Source organism: Dromiciops gliroides, chromosome 1 (genome assembly GCF_019393635.1).
Source record: "Dromiciops gliroides isolate mDroGli1 chromosome 1, mDroGli1.pri, whole genome shotgun sequence".
Taxonomy (NCBI): Eukaryota; Metazoa; Chordata; class Mammalia; order Microbiotheria; family Microbiotheriidae; genus Dromiciops; species Dromiciops gliroides.
The window spans coordinates 181,877,406-181,893,511 of NC_057861.1; the positions used below are offsets into that span (position 1 = coordinate 181,877,406).

Genomic DNA, 16,106 nt, shown 5'->3' on the forward strand with positions numbered 1-16,106 from the left:
CCTCAGACACTTAACACTTACTGGCTGTGTGACCCTGAGCAAGTCACTTAACCCCAATTGCCTCACAAAAAAAAAAAAAAGAAAGTATCATTAACTTCTGTCTGATATTTGGACACCTAAAACAAAGTAGACATTGAAGAGAGAGTTTTTCAATCTTGTAGATGATGGACAGATTTTCAAAAAATTTTTAAAAATTATTGATCTTAATTGTCTTTTTCCAGCTGAGGGTGACACAGTGATATAATGGTCGGATAAAAGTCTAGTTTTCCAGGACAGAATTGGGAAGTGTTAATTATTCCTAGCCCCTATATTCTGAGGATTTTATAATAGCTACTCATTTCCTTCTCCTCATTGGCATATGAAGAAAGGAAAAAGAATGCCCAATGAGAGCTAGAATAGGATGAAAGGAGATTTGTGAATCTTCTTTAATTAATTTAATATTTAATATTAATTTATTAATGAAAGAGATTAATAATATAATAAGAAAATCAGGGAAGCAAAGGCTAAGGAACTGTGTGTAAACAAAATGATGTATACTTATTAGTTATGAGGCTGGGCATTTTGTTAGAGAGAAAGGAAAACAGCATATGTTACATAATTTTTTAAAAGTCTCATTTGCCTCATATATCCTTTCATTGTGTTTCTGTACCTTTGCATTATTACGTTGTCATGGCATCAGTAAGCATTGTTGATAACATTTTAATAATCAGTACATTCCTGATGACCTTAAATAGCTGAAGTCACATAGCATCCTAGACTTTGGGCTGGAAAAGACTTTAGTTGTCATCAAGTCCAACCTTTTCATTTTACAGATGAGGAAACAAACCCAGAAACAGCCTTTTATTTTCCCAAATTTCCACAGGGAGTAAGGTGGTCTACAAGTTTTATTTCATACACAAAAAATGTTTAGTGTATAAAAAGTTAATTTTACACTATGAAGTTTAGTGAATAGAGGCAATGTAGCATAATGAATGAAAGCCAGACTCAATGCTGGGAGACCTGGATGTATGTTACTGATACATAGTGGCTCTCTGATCCTCAGAGCTCTAGGGAACTAACTTTGTTAAGACTGTAAGTTGTATGTAACTTACAAAGAAGATTCCAGCCTTCATTGGTAGGGAATTTCCTCACCCAGCAGTTCTTATAATATGAAATCACAGGTACAGGATCTATTGCTCTATGTTAAAAAGAATATGATATTTTTATTTTGTGGGGCAATGAGGGTTCAGTGACTTGCCTAAGGTCACACACCTAGTAAGTATCAAGTGTCTGAGGCTGGATTTGAACTCAGGTCCTTCTGAATCCAGGGCAGGTGCTTTATCCACTGTGCTACCTAAGAATATGACATTTCAAAAATTGTTATATAAGGACAACTATTTCAATATGTTTTATATATATAAATATATACTACAAATAAATTTGTATATAAATATAAAACATATTGAAAGAGTTGTCCTTGTATAACAGTTTTGTGTGTATGTATGTATATGTGTATATATATATATGTGTGTATGTGTGTGTATGCGTGTGTGTTGTGTGTATGTGGTACACATATGCATATGTGTGTGTATCCAAAAAGGCATATCTTTTGTACAGGTTCTTTAACCATTTTTTCAGTCATGCCCAACCCTTTGTGATTCCACTTGGGGTTGTCTTAGCAAAGATACTGGAGCAGTTAGACATTTTTTTCTCCAGCTCATTTTACATATGAGGAAACTTGAAGCAAATGAGGTTAAGGGACTTGTTCAGGGTCACAAAGCCAGTAAGTGTCTGAGGCCACGTTTGAACTCAGGAAGATGAACCTAATTGACTCCATGTCTGGCACTCTATCTCCTAGGCCACCTAGCTGCTCTGTATAGTAGTAGGCCTCCACCAGTTGCGGACGACCATGGATCAGTGCCTTGAAGACCATAGAGTGGCTATGCAGTCCGATACGGGAGCCGCAGCTCCTGAGTGACTTATTTTTATTTTTATTTTTTTAGTGAGGCAATTGGGGTAAAGTGACTTGCCCAGGGTCACACAGCTAGTAAGTATTAAGTATCTGAGGCCGGATCTGAACTCAGGTACTCCTGATTCCAGGGCCGGTGCTCTATCCACTGCGCCATCTAGCTGCCCCTCCTGGGTGACTTATAACCGGTAACCGCCGCATCACGTGTTGTATCTACCCCATGAGGAGTAGCTGGAGTGTCCTCTCCAGGGCGCTGGCCTGGGCGGATCAATATAGAAAACAAACTGTTGCCCATGCAGCAGGTTTTCCCTCTCCGTGACACTGGTGGATCCAAAGGAGAGGCAGAGCCAATACAGTTTGGCACCAGTGCTGCCGCAAGAGTTGGCAGAGGGATGTGATGTCAAACATCCAACTGCCTAAGGGACTCCAACTCCTGATTTTTCCTCGGGGTTAACTCCCAAAGCCTTTCCCATATATGGGTATAGCCATAAGGCAGCAGAGGTTTAAAATCAGGGTTTCCTTCCCCTAGGCAGGTTGCCTGCCAAGGCTAACAAGCCACACCTGCTCGAAGTGACTGGTTTTAAGGTGCCAGTGACTCACCTTCATCCCTTCTCTTGTTAGTGGAAACAGTTCCACCATGAGAAGCCTACCCTATAGATGTGCATATATTTATGTACATTGCATATTTTGGTAACCTTAGAAATCATACAGTTCAATCTCCTTATTTTGTTGAAGAGAAAATGAAAACTGAGAGATATGAAATAATTTGCCCAATATTACCCAGCCAATAAATAGCTGAGCTGGGATTTGAATCCAGGTCTTCCAAGTCCAAGGTCTGGTAGTCTTTTTTTTTTTTTAAACTTGATAAACATTTCATATGGAAAGGTTCCATCTGTACATATTTTTGAGATTTGTTTTTACAATAACATTGGTGTTTGAAAATTACTCATTTGTATAGTATCTTTTAGCCTGCTTGCCCTCTCTGAATTTGATATTGATATTATACTAACAGGGGGAAGCTACGTGGCACAGTGGATAAAGCACTGGCCCTGGATTCAGGAGGACCTGAATTCAAATTTGACCTCAGATACTTGATATTTACTAGCTGTGTGACCCTGGACAAGTCATTTAACCCTCATTGCCCCACCAAAAACAACAACAACAACAACAACAAACAACAAGAAAAATCCCCAAAGAAATACTCACAGCTGTGGTCAACTCAATGATAATCATTCCCAACATATAAATTAAAATATAGTTACTTTTTCTGCATACTTTTGGGTCAGCTTTTCTAATACTACATAGAATTTACACATACAGACACACACATATGTGTGTGTGTGTAGATAGATGATAGATAGATAGATATATAGATAAACTAATAGTAAATCACATAATTTCAGACCCAGTTACAGAATTCCTTCCTCTGGAAATACTCAAAGAAAAATGTTACTACCCTTGTTGAGCTTTTACAGATTTTTACAGGTAAGCAGGTTATTTAATAAAAAAAAACTGATGTCAATTAAGGGACCATTCTTCTCATGGTCCATGTGAGATAGAGAGTCACCTTTCTAAGATTTGATTAGAAATCCTGATGTTGGGGGCAGCTAGATGGAGCAGTGGATAGAGCACTGGCCCTGGATTCAGGAGTACCTGAGTTCAAATCCGGCCTCAGACACTTAACACTTATTGGCTGTGTGACCATGGGCAAGTCAGTTAACCCCCATTGCCCTGGGGAAAAAAAAAAAAGAAATCCTGATGTTTAGGGCCAGAGAATATCTAAAGGGGTAGAAAGGCTTCTCCTTTCAGTGATATTTTGGCAAGGCCATACTTTTATCTTTCCTCTATCCTTTCTTCTATCTTTCCCTATCCCTTTCTTACTCTTCCTCCCCCATCCCAAATCCTGACCCTGGACAGCAACATCATATGCTTAAGGAAATGAAAATATATCCAATTATTGTAGTTCTCAGGTAAGTTATAAATACAGCATTCACAGACACTCTTTAGACTTGGGTGGGTTTTTTAAAAAATTATTTTAATTGTGACAGTATTGGTTTGGGAAATTAGACCAACTCTCAGCCTTTTATTCCATTTTCTCTCTCCTTCAAATTTGTTTTCTCCTGTCTCTAAATTCCCAAGGGCAAGAGGTTTTAAAATTAGAATCTCATCAGCACAAAGGCTTCCAAATCCTTCGGTTCAGATAGAAAAGGGCCACTCCACCCCTCAAGGAGTACCAGCATTTTCCACATGATTTTGTTCCTCTAAAGGTCACCTTTGATGGAAAGAACTGGATCTTTTACTGAAAAAGAATAGGAAAGCTGGGCAGGGTGTGTTTACACTTGAAGAGGAAGACTTTTGTTGTCCTCTGAAGAGACAGACATCACAGACTTGACTTGACATCACATACATGTGGTATCATGATTGAATCTTGCCCATTCCATGAAATCTTTTTTTTAAAAGTGAGGCAATTGGGGTTAAGTGACTTGCCCAGGGTCACCCAGCTAGTAAGTGTTAAGTATCTGAGGCTGGATTTGAACTCAGGTACTCCTGACTCCAGGGCCGGTGCTCTATCCACTGTGCCACCTAGCTGCCCCTCCATGAAATCTTTACCTCAATGTTTGTAATGTATCTGGACCTTTCTTCTTTTTCCTTAAAATATTTTTTTAGACAAATTATCCCCTTTTGGTTCATTTCTCATGTTTCACAATTGTGGAAATGTGAAATAGCTTGTTATAGTTCTGTCACTTTAAACTCTGATCGTAACAGTGGAAAGAACTTGCTTCCTAGAGCAAAAGGACTTGGGCTTGAATCCTGCCACAGATGCTCACTTACCTTGGTCACCTCTGGTAAGACTCTTAACTTCCCTGGGCCTTAGTTTTCCTCATCTGTAACATGGAAAGGTTAGACTAGAAAGTCTCTGAAATTTAGTTCTGTGTCTTCAAAACATACATTTTTCCTGTCATCAGCTTCCCTATTTGTTTCATTTTCCTCTGTTAATTAGAGGATAACACTATAACCTATTTCCAATGGTGGTTGTATGGGGAAAGTGTCAAATGGAAGGTGCAATTCTGTGTCAGCATTCATGGCTGGCAGGCTTATCACATCCAAGATTTCTCCAAAATGGAAGCAAGAGTGGCCATTGCAGGGGATTGTGATATTGTGTGTGTGTGTGTGTGTGTGTGTTGAATTCCTGAGGCAAACAAACATTTCTGTAGGGGGGTTTTATTTTGTGTGTGGTGATGACACTCCTTGTTAATCCATTTTTCTTTAAACTTTGCTATGAGGACATGTGATCCATGGAGGGAGGGAATGGTCAGGGACCAAGTACATGAAGTATGGATTCAATGAAGGGAAAGTTAGTAGAAAGAGCTGTCCTTGGCAACACTCTGTTATGTAAGAGTTAGGTTACAAATACCCCAGTTTCCAGATAATAGTTTTTGTACTGCTCTCAAAGTCATGATTCTTGAGCAAGAAGACTTAAGTCAAGATCCTAGGCAAGGAATTCATCCATCTTTTTCTTTCTTTTTGTTCCAGAAGTCCATTTGGACCCTTGCCGGACATGGTGCCCTGTTGCTGATTGCCAGACTGTGTGCCATATTGAACAGAATAATTCAGGACAGCCCACAAAGGTTGAATGTCCTTCCTGTCATCTGACCTTCTGCTCATGTTGCAAAGATACTTGGCATGCTGATCGCTCTTGTCGGGAAAGCCAGCCTGTTGTCATCTTGCCAACAGAACATGGGTAAGACTGAACTAAATTTACTAGAGATCTGTTATCTCACCAAGGGGGATTAGAGTAGGGATTCCTTTAGTGTGGAGGGTTGGGCCAGGCGGCCGCCAAAGTCCCTTCCAACTCTCAAATTCTGTGATCTGCTGACTCTTCTAGACCCCCTAAGTGCTCTTCCCAGGGGAAAAGTGCCTTTGGTGTGGCATGGAATGACCACTTTTTCTAAATTCTAATGCAACACTTTCCTTAGGAGCATACACGAATATCATCAAACTCTCCTGCAATTAAGAGTATTTTTAAGGAATTATTTAGGGCTAGAGGATCTTCTAGGTATTATTTTTAAATTTTTTGTTGTTTTTGTTTTTTGCAGGGCAATGAGGGTTAAGTGACTTGCCCAGGGTCACACAGCTAGTTAAGTGTCAAGTGTCTGAGGCCAGATTTGAACTCAGGGAGTTCTGAATCCAGGGCTGGTGCTTTATCCACTGCGCCACCTAGCTTCCCTCTTCTAGGTATTATTGAAGGTACAGAGTTTTAACTCTGTTTCCTTTGTCTCCTCCAGTGGTGGGAGAGTCACTCTGGTCAGCAGGAACATAATGGGAAGTCCTGGCTTGGCCATATATCTACTTCCATACTTAATATCTGTGTGCCTCAGTTTTCCTGCTTGTATTTATTGGATGGGGCAAGAATTTTTTTATTTTCTTCCTTTACTCATAAGGATGTTTTGAGGTCTGGTTACTGAGTAAAAATATTATATTGCATTGAAAACATTCACAGGGAAAGGAATCTTAAAATGCAATGGTGCAATGAGTACTTATTTATTGTCACATAGTTCGTGTGTTATGTAAGAAACCGAAGGTGGCACTCCTGCTGGGAGGTGGCGAGATGTGAATCAGTTAAACTCGTACCATCTGGTCCTGGAAGGGTTTTTTTTTAATCAAAACAGGAGCTCCCTGGATATGACCTTTGTGTTTGATCCCTGGTTTTGCTTGGGGCTATGAGTGTTCCCTATTAATGGGAACATAGATACCAGAGTTACAATCCATTCAACAGAAGGACCACAGCACTGATTCTAAGCTGGTAGCCTGGCTTTTCAGGATTCGCAGTGTTGCCTATTTATGTTGATGTCCTTGTATATTCCATGAAGAATTAACAGGATTAAAGCTTTAGTACACATTACAGGCAGATTTAATAGACTGATTAGACAAACATTGACCAGCCATTCCCGTCTTCCTCACATTGTAGCTGTCCCTCAACAGCTAAAGAGGGGTGCTAGGGCTGTGATTCACACTTCCTTCTCACTATGCCCCTCCATTAGTGATTTCAAAATTCTTGACTACTATCTCAAGTCAGTCTGGTTGCCAGGGTGGGGGGAAACGGATCGGATTGTCAGTTAATTTATTTAGCTCAGTGTTTCATAAGCAGTGTAAATAGTTGTCATTTCTGTCTCATACATTGGTCATTATTCAAGTCTTAATTTTACTTTCTAGTTTCTGAACATGTAGATGACCAGTTTTTAATGCTGGGCTCAGTCTTCCTACTTTCTAGCTTATTCCTAGGGATTTCTCTTACAGTCAGCGCTCACAGGGAATACCAATTCATTTTTCATACTAGCTTAGCAAATCAGTTAGGTAGATAAATCTATGCCAAGGAAAATAATAATAATAATAATGCATTCTGAAACCAAATGTAAATGGATTTTCGTTTACCTATACTTTTGAGTATCCTGTGACATAATTGGGGTCTGTTGCCCTTCTATCCTCAATTTTCCATTCTCCCCTAAAAATCACGTGGATGCATATTTGTGGCTGATTTGCATGCATGTGCAAATACAAACACACACATACCAGCATGGATAACAGAAAATTGACTTTAATTGCTATCATTGGGCCTGGAAATTCAATACAGATCCTTTCCAGGAAGGATGTTATGTTTTACTTAGACCTTAGGCCTAAGACCACTTATCTCACCTACTGGCCTACTTGGGTGATACAGCTGTGGTTCTTACTGATGGAATAAGCCACATTTATTTCTCTACTCCTTGTCCTTTTTCTTTCTAGGGCCCTCATTGGGATGGATGCAGAAGCCCCCATTAAGCAGTGCCCCGTTTGCCGGGTCTATATTGAACGGAATGAAGGCTGTGCTCAGATGATGTGTAAGAATTGTAAGCACACATTCTGCTGGTACTGTCTCCAGAATCTTGATGTAAGTTCTCATGTTGGGCCCCATCCCCATCCCATGGGGCATTTGTCTCAACACACCTGAATGAGAGCCAGCATCCTGCCTGTTTTCATATTTTAATATGTCTAATGGTCTTGAAACAGAAAACTTATTTTTCCCAAATAAAAGGACATCCCCAATTTCTGTAGATCCTTATATGAGGCTTTCTCAGCTGGTGGAATTAGGAGCATTTCCTTAATTATTCATCAATATGTATTAAGTGCCTACTATGTGCCAAGCACTGTGCTAAGCACTAGAGATACAAAGAAAGGCAAAAGACAGACAGTCCCTGAACTCAAGGAGCTTACAATTTAATGGGAGAAGACAACACATAAAAAGAAGTTGGCAGGGGGAAGGGAAGAGTACCTTACTCAAAGGCATGATAAATCCAAAGGAGTGCAGCTGATTAGGAACTGAATATATGGATACCCTGGGTGCCGTCCTCCAGTGGAAGATCTGGGAGGAGCTCTCAATGTCCATCTTTCTCCCAAAGGGAGAGAAGGGCTCCCAGAGCATGGGCTCAAAAGATAAAGTTTGCTATGGGAGGATCATTTATTCCCTGGGTGATATCTCACCATCTTCCAAAACCACTAAGTTGTTCTTATGTCTTTGAACCTGTAATAGATGTCATTATGTCCCATAAATTTAATACATTTATCCTCACCCAACCTCTCATAAAATGTGTCTTGATAGTATGTGACATTTTGTATTTAGATCCCTAACACCAAGGACAATACTTTGAATGTAGAAGGGCCTTGGTAAATTCTTCTTGGATTAGATGAGTTTATAAGGTACTCTGAAGGTAGTTCTTCATCCATGTGCATAGAAGTCAGTGCTGCTGTTCTATATTTAGGTACCCTTTCCCAAGTGAAAAGTTTCTGGCCCAATTATAATTTTCAATCTCCTTCTTTCTTCTTTCCACCCCAATATACTGACTGAACCTTTTCTTCCTTTAAAATCAAGTTAGAATGATCCAAGACAATCCCAAAGGACTAATGATGAAACATACTGTCCACCTCCAAAGAAAGAACTGATATTGAGTGAACACAGACTGAAGCATGTTATTTTTCATTTTTTCATTTTTTCCTTTTATTCAAGTTTTCTTGTACAAAATAATTAATAAGGTAATAAAAAATAAAATAAACTTAGCCTGTTATAAGCCTATAGCTGAGTGTTAATCTTCAGGTCCATAAAGGAAGGGGTATAGAAAGAGAGGTGAGAAGGCCCTTGGTTTCAGTTATATGTGGGGTTCAGTGCCCTAGATTTCCAGGTGATTTGAACTTGATTGGAAGTGACTACAAATTTGACCTGAAAAAATTCATCTCTCTCAGTTCATTAATATACAACACAGTTATTCTAGGGTCACTATTGTTATTCATGGACACATGGACCAAACTTCAAGGGCTACTTTCTTCAAATCCAGTGGTTTGCAGTGTTTGCTGAGCACAGCATTTCTCAGCCCTTCCTTTTACATGCTTGGGGTCATTAATGTAGACCAGAGGTTCTTAACCTTCTTTGTGTCATGGATCACTTTGGACATCTGATAAAGGCCATGAACCCCTTTCCAGAATAATGTTTTTAAATGTATAAAAGACACAGGATTACAAAAGAAACCAATTCTATTAAGACACAGTTTTGAAAACACTAACAAAACATTCCTGAACCCTAGTTTAAGAACCTCTGCTATGCTTGTTCTTAATCATGGTCACATATCTTCTTTTCCTTCTTATATCTGCTGTGTCAGTTCAATTCCTCCAAATGGGTTGACTAGGATTAATGGACAAAAGATTGTAAATACCTTAAAGGCTGCAAGTATTCTTTATTTTTTTCCTTTGTATCCTTAGTATCTTCTTGCACTTAGGCCCTTAATGTTCGTTGAATAGAACTGAGCAGCTTGTATGTAGTGTAATCTTAAACACCAGCTGATTGTTCAGTAAATATGAATTAGTACTTTTGTTCATCTTTTGCCTAAGTTCCAACCCATCGAAATGAAACTCATTATTCAATATGGCTTCCAGGCAGACACCATAACCCGTTTGGTCAAATGGTTTCTTTTGTCCATAATCCAACCCTTCCACAAAGATGGGATTTTAAAATTTTTTAATGGGCAGGCTTTTGGTCTGGACAGAAATGAAGGTGGCAACAGAATTCCTTCCCAGGTTACTGCTTTTTATGTGATTTGATCTTAACCCTTTTGAGAAAGACCATTGTAGGAGGCCTATTGCAATTATAATATGGGACACTTTAGAAGAAGAATTAAACAGGATTGTATAACCTCTTTGTTGGCATATGGAGCTTTGTGAATAATTGGAATGAATTCATTTGAGGATAAATGAATTATAGAATTGACAATTTCCTCTTCAGTCCCTCAGTGTATTAGAAGGGGCCTTACTCAGATTCTGGGCTCACAACATACTTACGCCTTCTGTGGAAAACAAAGAGATAAATGTGTACACCAGATATCAGTCTTCTTTGGCAGATCCATTTGCGTTTTGGTGAATGGTACTGCAAAGGACACACAGTTCTGGCGCTTGAGATGAGATGAGGCAGATGTTAAATGGCTCGTAACACTGATGTCAGATGTGGAAGGAAGCATCTTGTTCTATTCATCATTTTCCTATTCATCATTTTTGCTCTGTTTAAACCAATGGTATTGGCATTGGATGCATATTGAGCTGTGTTGCTTTGTGTAGATTTCAGATGGTGGGTGTCTGGCTTCTAGGAATGTTCTAAGGATAGGGCCTGAGGGGTGATTGTCCAAATCCCAATCTTGGACATTAAATGGAGAATTATTTCAGTTGGGCAAGCACCACAGACTTATTTCTACTGCTGATTTTAATTAATTTGCAAATAGATTCTTATATTAATACTTTGAATCCTAGATTGATCGAAAGGATCTGTGATCTCACTGATGTGGGTAGCCTCCCTAGCAAGGAATTTCACATACCTGGATGTCTGTGACACTCTTCTCCATGTCCTTCCAATAAGAACATCATTCTTAGAGCATTCCCTTGCTATCATGAGATTACTGGAGAGCCCAGTCCCTTCCCTCATTTTACAAGGGGAGGGTATACAACATGTTTGTAGATGAGTAAATATAGCATAAATATAAAATAAATGCACAGGGATTCATTGGAGGGGAGAAGACCTAACAACCAGGGATATAGAGTCAAGAAAGGCCTATTAAGGGGCAGCTAGGTGGCACAGTGGATAGAGCACCAGCCCTGGATTCAGGAGGACCTGAGTTCAAATTCGGCCTCAGACACTTAACACTTACTAGCTGTGTGGCCCTGGGCAAGTCACTTAACTCCAATTGCCTCACGAAAGAAAGAAAGAAAGAAAGAAAGAAAGAAAGGCCTTTTAAGGGAGGTGGTACAAATGTGAGTAGAGAGAGAATTCCAGGCATAAAGGACCGGCTGTGCTAAGCTTGGAGGCAAGACCCCATTGGTTTCTTCAATTCTTTTTGCACTTACTACCTATACCACATGGTTAAGACCTTGTAAAGTGTTGATTTGTTTTCTAATTGTACTACATGCTTTCACACATAGAGATAATCATACTGTTCTATTTAATGCTATTCTTTTCACTTGAGTTTTGTGTGAATTTTATTTCCCCAACAAGCTCCCGTGGGCAGTCTTCCCCCCTTCCCCATGTAACGATTGGAATGATGCCACCTGCTGGAGACTTACTTTAGAAAAGGTCCACCATGAGGAGAGGGCCTCTGAGGGCAGGACCATGCGGCTTTCTTTGGTGTCAGGAAGTGACGTTTGCTTGTGGGAGGAAGAAGGGGGAGGCTGGCGCACTGGCTCACTCTCTTTCGTGTGGACTCTGGTGGAGAGCGGAGCTAGGAATGCTCTCTCCCTTTAATAGATAGAGGAATCCAGGCCTTTCTCTTTTTCTTCACCAAATTCTTATTCTTCTTAATAAATGCTTAGAAGTCTAACTCTTGCTAAAGCTTATAATTTATTGGCGACCACTCATTGGATATTTTAGACAGACTAGCTAGAATTTTAGCCCCTTACACCCAATATCCTCTCATGATACCCAGCTCAGTGATAGCCATATATTAGATGTTCAAAAAGTACTCCCTTTTAGAGATATGAAGGAACTGCCACTGATTTCTTTCTCTTTACATGAGATAACTTCTGAGGCTACCCGACTACATGTCTGAAGGTCATGGGCCTGCTAGGAGGTATATTTGATAATAACCTTTACCTTTGATTCCTGAAGCTCCTCTTGGCAGAATTGTAATTAGGACATTTTTGTTTTTTGGTTTTGTTTGTTTGTTTGTTTTTTGGGGTTTTTTTACTGAGGTCAATCCCTACAAACCATGCCCAGGGCAATGAACATTGCCCCCTGGTTGGGAGACAGAGACCCTGGGACACCAGTGTACACCTTCTGCTTGGCAGGCTGTTGTGGGTGTGGGATCCAGGAGGGAATGAGTTGACCTCATTATGCTAAAGGGACTGCAGGGACCATTAGCATCCTCTAAATTTGGTGCCCTGGGGCAGAGTTCCAGTTATCAAGCCCTAGTTACAACTCTGACACTTGGCAAGAACGCTTCATTAGGCATGTATCCTTCTCTAAGTTTAAAATGGCTACTGACAGGGACTTCCTCCTCTCTTTCAGAATGACATTTTCCTCAGACATTATGATAAAGGGCCCTGTCGGAACAAACTGGGTCACTCCCGAGCCTCTGTGATGTGGAACCGAACACAGGTACTGTGATTTGAAAGGGAGTGAGAGAAGGGGGCAGCGAGGTGGTTCAGTGGATAAAGCAGTGGCCCTGGATTCAGGAGGACCTGAGTTCAAATCCAGCCTCAGACACTTGACACTTGCTGGCTGTGTGACCCTGGGCAAGTCACTTAACCCTCATTGCCCCGTGCAAAAAAAAAAAAAGAAAAGAAAAAAAAAGAAAGGGAGTGAGAGAAGAAGTTAGGTCTGCTACTTCTAAGAGGACTTAAGTTTGGGAAGCTTCCCATTTTATATAGGATAGCTAGTTGTAACAGAGAATCAGAAGAGTGGTCTGGATACTGCCTACAGTGACAGGTAGGGTTTAGTGGATAGATTTCCAGGTTTTGAATCAAGAAAATCCGAGTTAAAATCCTACTATTGACTCTTAGCTGCATGACCCTGGGCAAGTCACTTAACTTTTGTCCTCATCTGTAAAACAAGAAGATTGGATTTCATAGCCTCTGAGGTTTCTTCCCAGCTTTAAATCTATGATCCTATGGTTCTATGTCAAATTGGATGCGTACATTCTCTGTTCTTTTCACACAAGGAGGAATTATTCTGGTTTTCTGCCATGAGCATATGTCTAAGAAGTTAAAGCAGACCCAGGAAACTGTTGAGTTTACTACTGTCACTTAGTTACTCTGAATATACAGCTTAGTGCATGTATAAATTACAAAACAGGCCCAAACATAGTGGCTTAGTTCTTTCCCCCACCCAGAACTGTTTGGAGTTCATTAAGGATCCTTTGCTTTTCAACCAGAGCCATCATTAACAACAACTGGAATTTACATGATGCTTTAAGTTCCCTTGGACAGCCAGGTGGTGCAATGGATAGAGAACCAGGCCTGTAGTCGGGAAGACTCCTTTTCCTGTGTTCAAATCCAGCCTCAGACACTTAGTAGTTGTGTGACCCTGGGCAAGTCACTTAACCCTGTTTGCTCAGTTTCCTCATCTGCAAAATGAGCTGGAGAAGGAAATGGCAAAACTATTCGAGTCTTTGCCAAGAATAACCCAAATGGGGTCACGGAGAGATGGATGCATTTGGGCCTCACTACAGCTCCAGACCACAAATATTATTTATTCCTGTTTTATAGATGAGAAGATTGAGATATGTGAGATGAAATGCCTTGCCCGTGGTCAAACAGCTCCTAATTCTCAGAGATAGAATTTGAACTTGGCTTGTTCTACTTCTGTGGCTCCCAAGTTCAGTGCTGTAGCCACTATATGCTTTTGGATCACTTCACCTCCTACAAAGTGGTTTTGGTTATTTACAGCCAAGGGAGACACTGTCTTTTGGTCATGCTAGGGTTGACAGAGCTAGATTTGGGAGCTGATTCTTAGCTGCTTTTTGTGTTTATGACGCTTCTGCAGCTCTGGTTCAGTCTGTGGTTGTACCACAGCGAAAGCTTGTCATTATCGTTTCCTGTATACATATTGAAGTGGACTCCTATACTGTGCTATAAAAACACTTGATTATTGGCTGATGCTGTGCTTTTTGTCTTTAATTTTTCAGGTTGTAGGGATTCTTGTGGGATTGGGCATCATAGCCTTGGTGACCTCGCCTCTGCTGCTGCTGGCCTCCCCCTGTATCATCTGCTGTGTTTGCAAGTCTTGTCGGGGCAAGAAGAAAAAACATGACCCACCAACTACCTAAAATCCTGCACCTTGTGGGCATGTATGTACAGGATATGTGAGGTATCCTGAGTGACGATCTGGTTATGGTGCCCTCTTTAGCAGACTCATCTCCTTATCCTTGCCACCTTTTGGAAGTGCCTCTTGTCTACAGGCTTTGAACTTGCTTGCAAGTCTTCAGCATGGGGGAAAGGCTTTGTGTTGCTGTTTGAAGAAGGCCTGGTTGCGAAGCCTGGGCTATGAATGTGGAATATGTCTGGAAACTTTGGGGTTGAATGGGAAGGACCAGCATCATTTTGTCATGTGAAGCTCCGTCATTTCTGGACTGTTCATTTGCAGCCAAGGAGAAGGAGCCTGAGGAAACATCTCATGTTACAACAAACTGTGTTGCCGTGATTATTACATGTTTGATGGGAGTGGTGGGGGAGACTTATCTGAAGCTCCATGATTCCTTGACTGGGCAGAAGAAGGAGCCTGAGGAAACATCTCCTGTTACAACAGATTGTGTTGCTGTGGTTATTATATGTGTGACAGGAATGGTGGGGGAGAGAGATGGAAAACGCTGTCTTGGCTAGATATATTTATTTTCCTACCATGATAGAGTAGAAAGGGCAGGCACAAAATCTTGTGTGTGTGTGTGTGTGTGTGTGTGTGTGTGTGTGAGAGAGAGAGAGAGAGAGAGAGAGAGAGTTGAGGTGGAGAGGGGTTCACTTAAAGAAAGAAAGATTTGGGGCAGCTAGATGGCGCAGTGGTTAAAGCACCGGCCCTGGATTCAGGAGTACCTGAGTTCAAATCCGGCCTCAGACACTTGACACTTACTAGCTGTGTGACCATGGGCAAGTCACTTAACCCCCATTGCCTAAAAAAAAAAAAAAAAAGAAAAAAAAAAAGAAAGATTTAAGACATACAGCCAACCATCTCTCTTGGGGAGGAATCCATAGAAACGGTATCTCTGCTTCTTCTGTGAAGGTAGAAATAAGCCAAGTGTTTGGGATGTGGAGGATGCCACATTCACAATATCTACGCAAGGTTCTAGATTGTTTCTTTGTGGCCTTGCCCTGGGGGGAAGACAAACCTTCAGAAGGGGTCTCAGTTTCCAATAAGAGGATTCATGGAATGAAAGTGAATGGTACTCTGCCTGTTCTAGCATCTCCAACTAGCAAGTCCAGTTTTCCCAGAAGACCCTTGTCCTTTACTTAGAGGACATATTATAGAAGTGTGTTCTTTGTGAGAGAAAAAGGGGTCAAAATGGTAAAAAACAAAACAAAAAAACCCTATAAAGATTGCATTGTACAAGACTGTAGGCACAAAAGTTTGTCCCTACAAGTCTTGGAGCTTTAAGATATAGAACGGGACCTAAAAGCAAAACCCATGAACAAATCTAGGTCACAAATCCTATGTCTACTGTATATCCATCTGGTTTCTACCTTGAAAGAAATCCCCATGGCACATCCATGTGAAGCCAGTCTAGAAATCCCCAAATGTCATGAACATAAACGGTTCCTAAGAAAAGGAATTAAAATGAGATCATGCCTTTCTCACTGAATGTACTCTGTTTTGAACTGGCTACCAGATCTGTTACTGACTACATCCTGAATCTAACTTTTGTCATAGCAATAGAGAATATGACTCTCGTGCCATGCCTGGATGCAGAGTAGCATTTTTTAGTTCCCTTAATGGGTCTTGCTTTCAGAACAGCTTTCTCCCACTGGTTCAGCACAATATGTGGATTTCCAGTACTAATTTGTACAGACTTGAACCTCCTTAGTTGTCAGTTTCTTGAGTTTCCGTAGCCAGACAGAAAGCCAGTGACCTAGAGGCCAATTTCTGGTGATGGAACCTCTCTGT

The 16,106-nt window shown here is 40.7% G+C and overlaps 1 protein-coding gene across 6 annotated transcripts in view; it reads left to right on the forward strand.

The window, feature by feature from the left end:
• The window catches only part of RNF144B (ring finger protein 144B), a 248,684-nt gene extending 233,742 nt beyond the window's left edge, over positions 1-14,942 (forward strand). For all 6 annotated transcript variants that reach the window (XM_043979519.1, XM_043979521.1, XM_043979520.1 and 3 more), the window contains 4 exons: positions 5,483-5,690; positions 7,733-7,877; positions 12,522-12,611; positions 14,140-14,942. In XM_043979519.1, coding sequence (XP_043835454.1) covers positions 5,483-5,690; positions 7,733-7,877; positions 12,522-12,611; positions 14,140-14,280 — 584 coding nt within the window. In that variant the 3' untranslated portion in view covers positions 14,281-14,942. The remainder of the gene's footprint in view (positions 1-5,482; positions 5,691-7,732; positions 7,878-12,521; positions 12,612-14,139) is intronic.
• Positions 14,943-16,106: the final 1,164 nt, after the last annotated feature.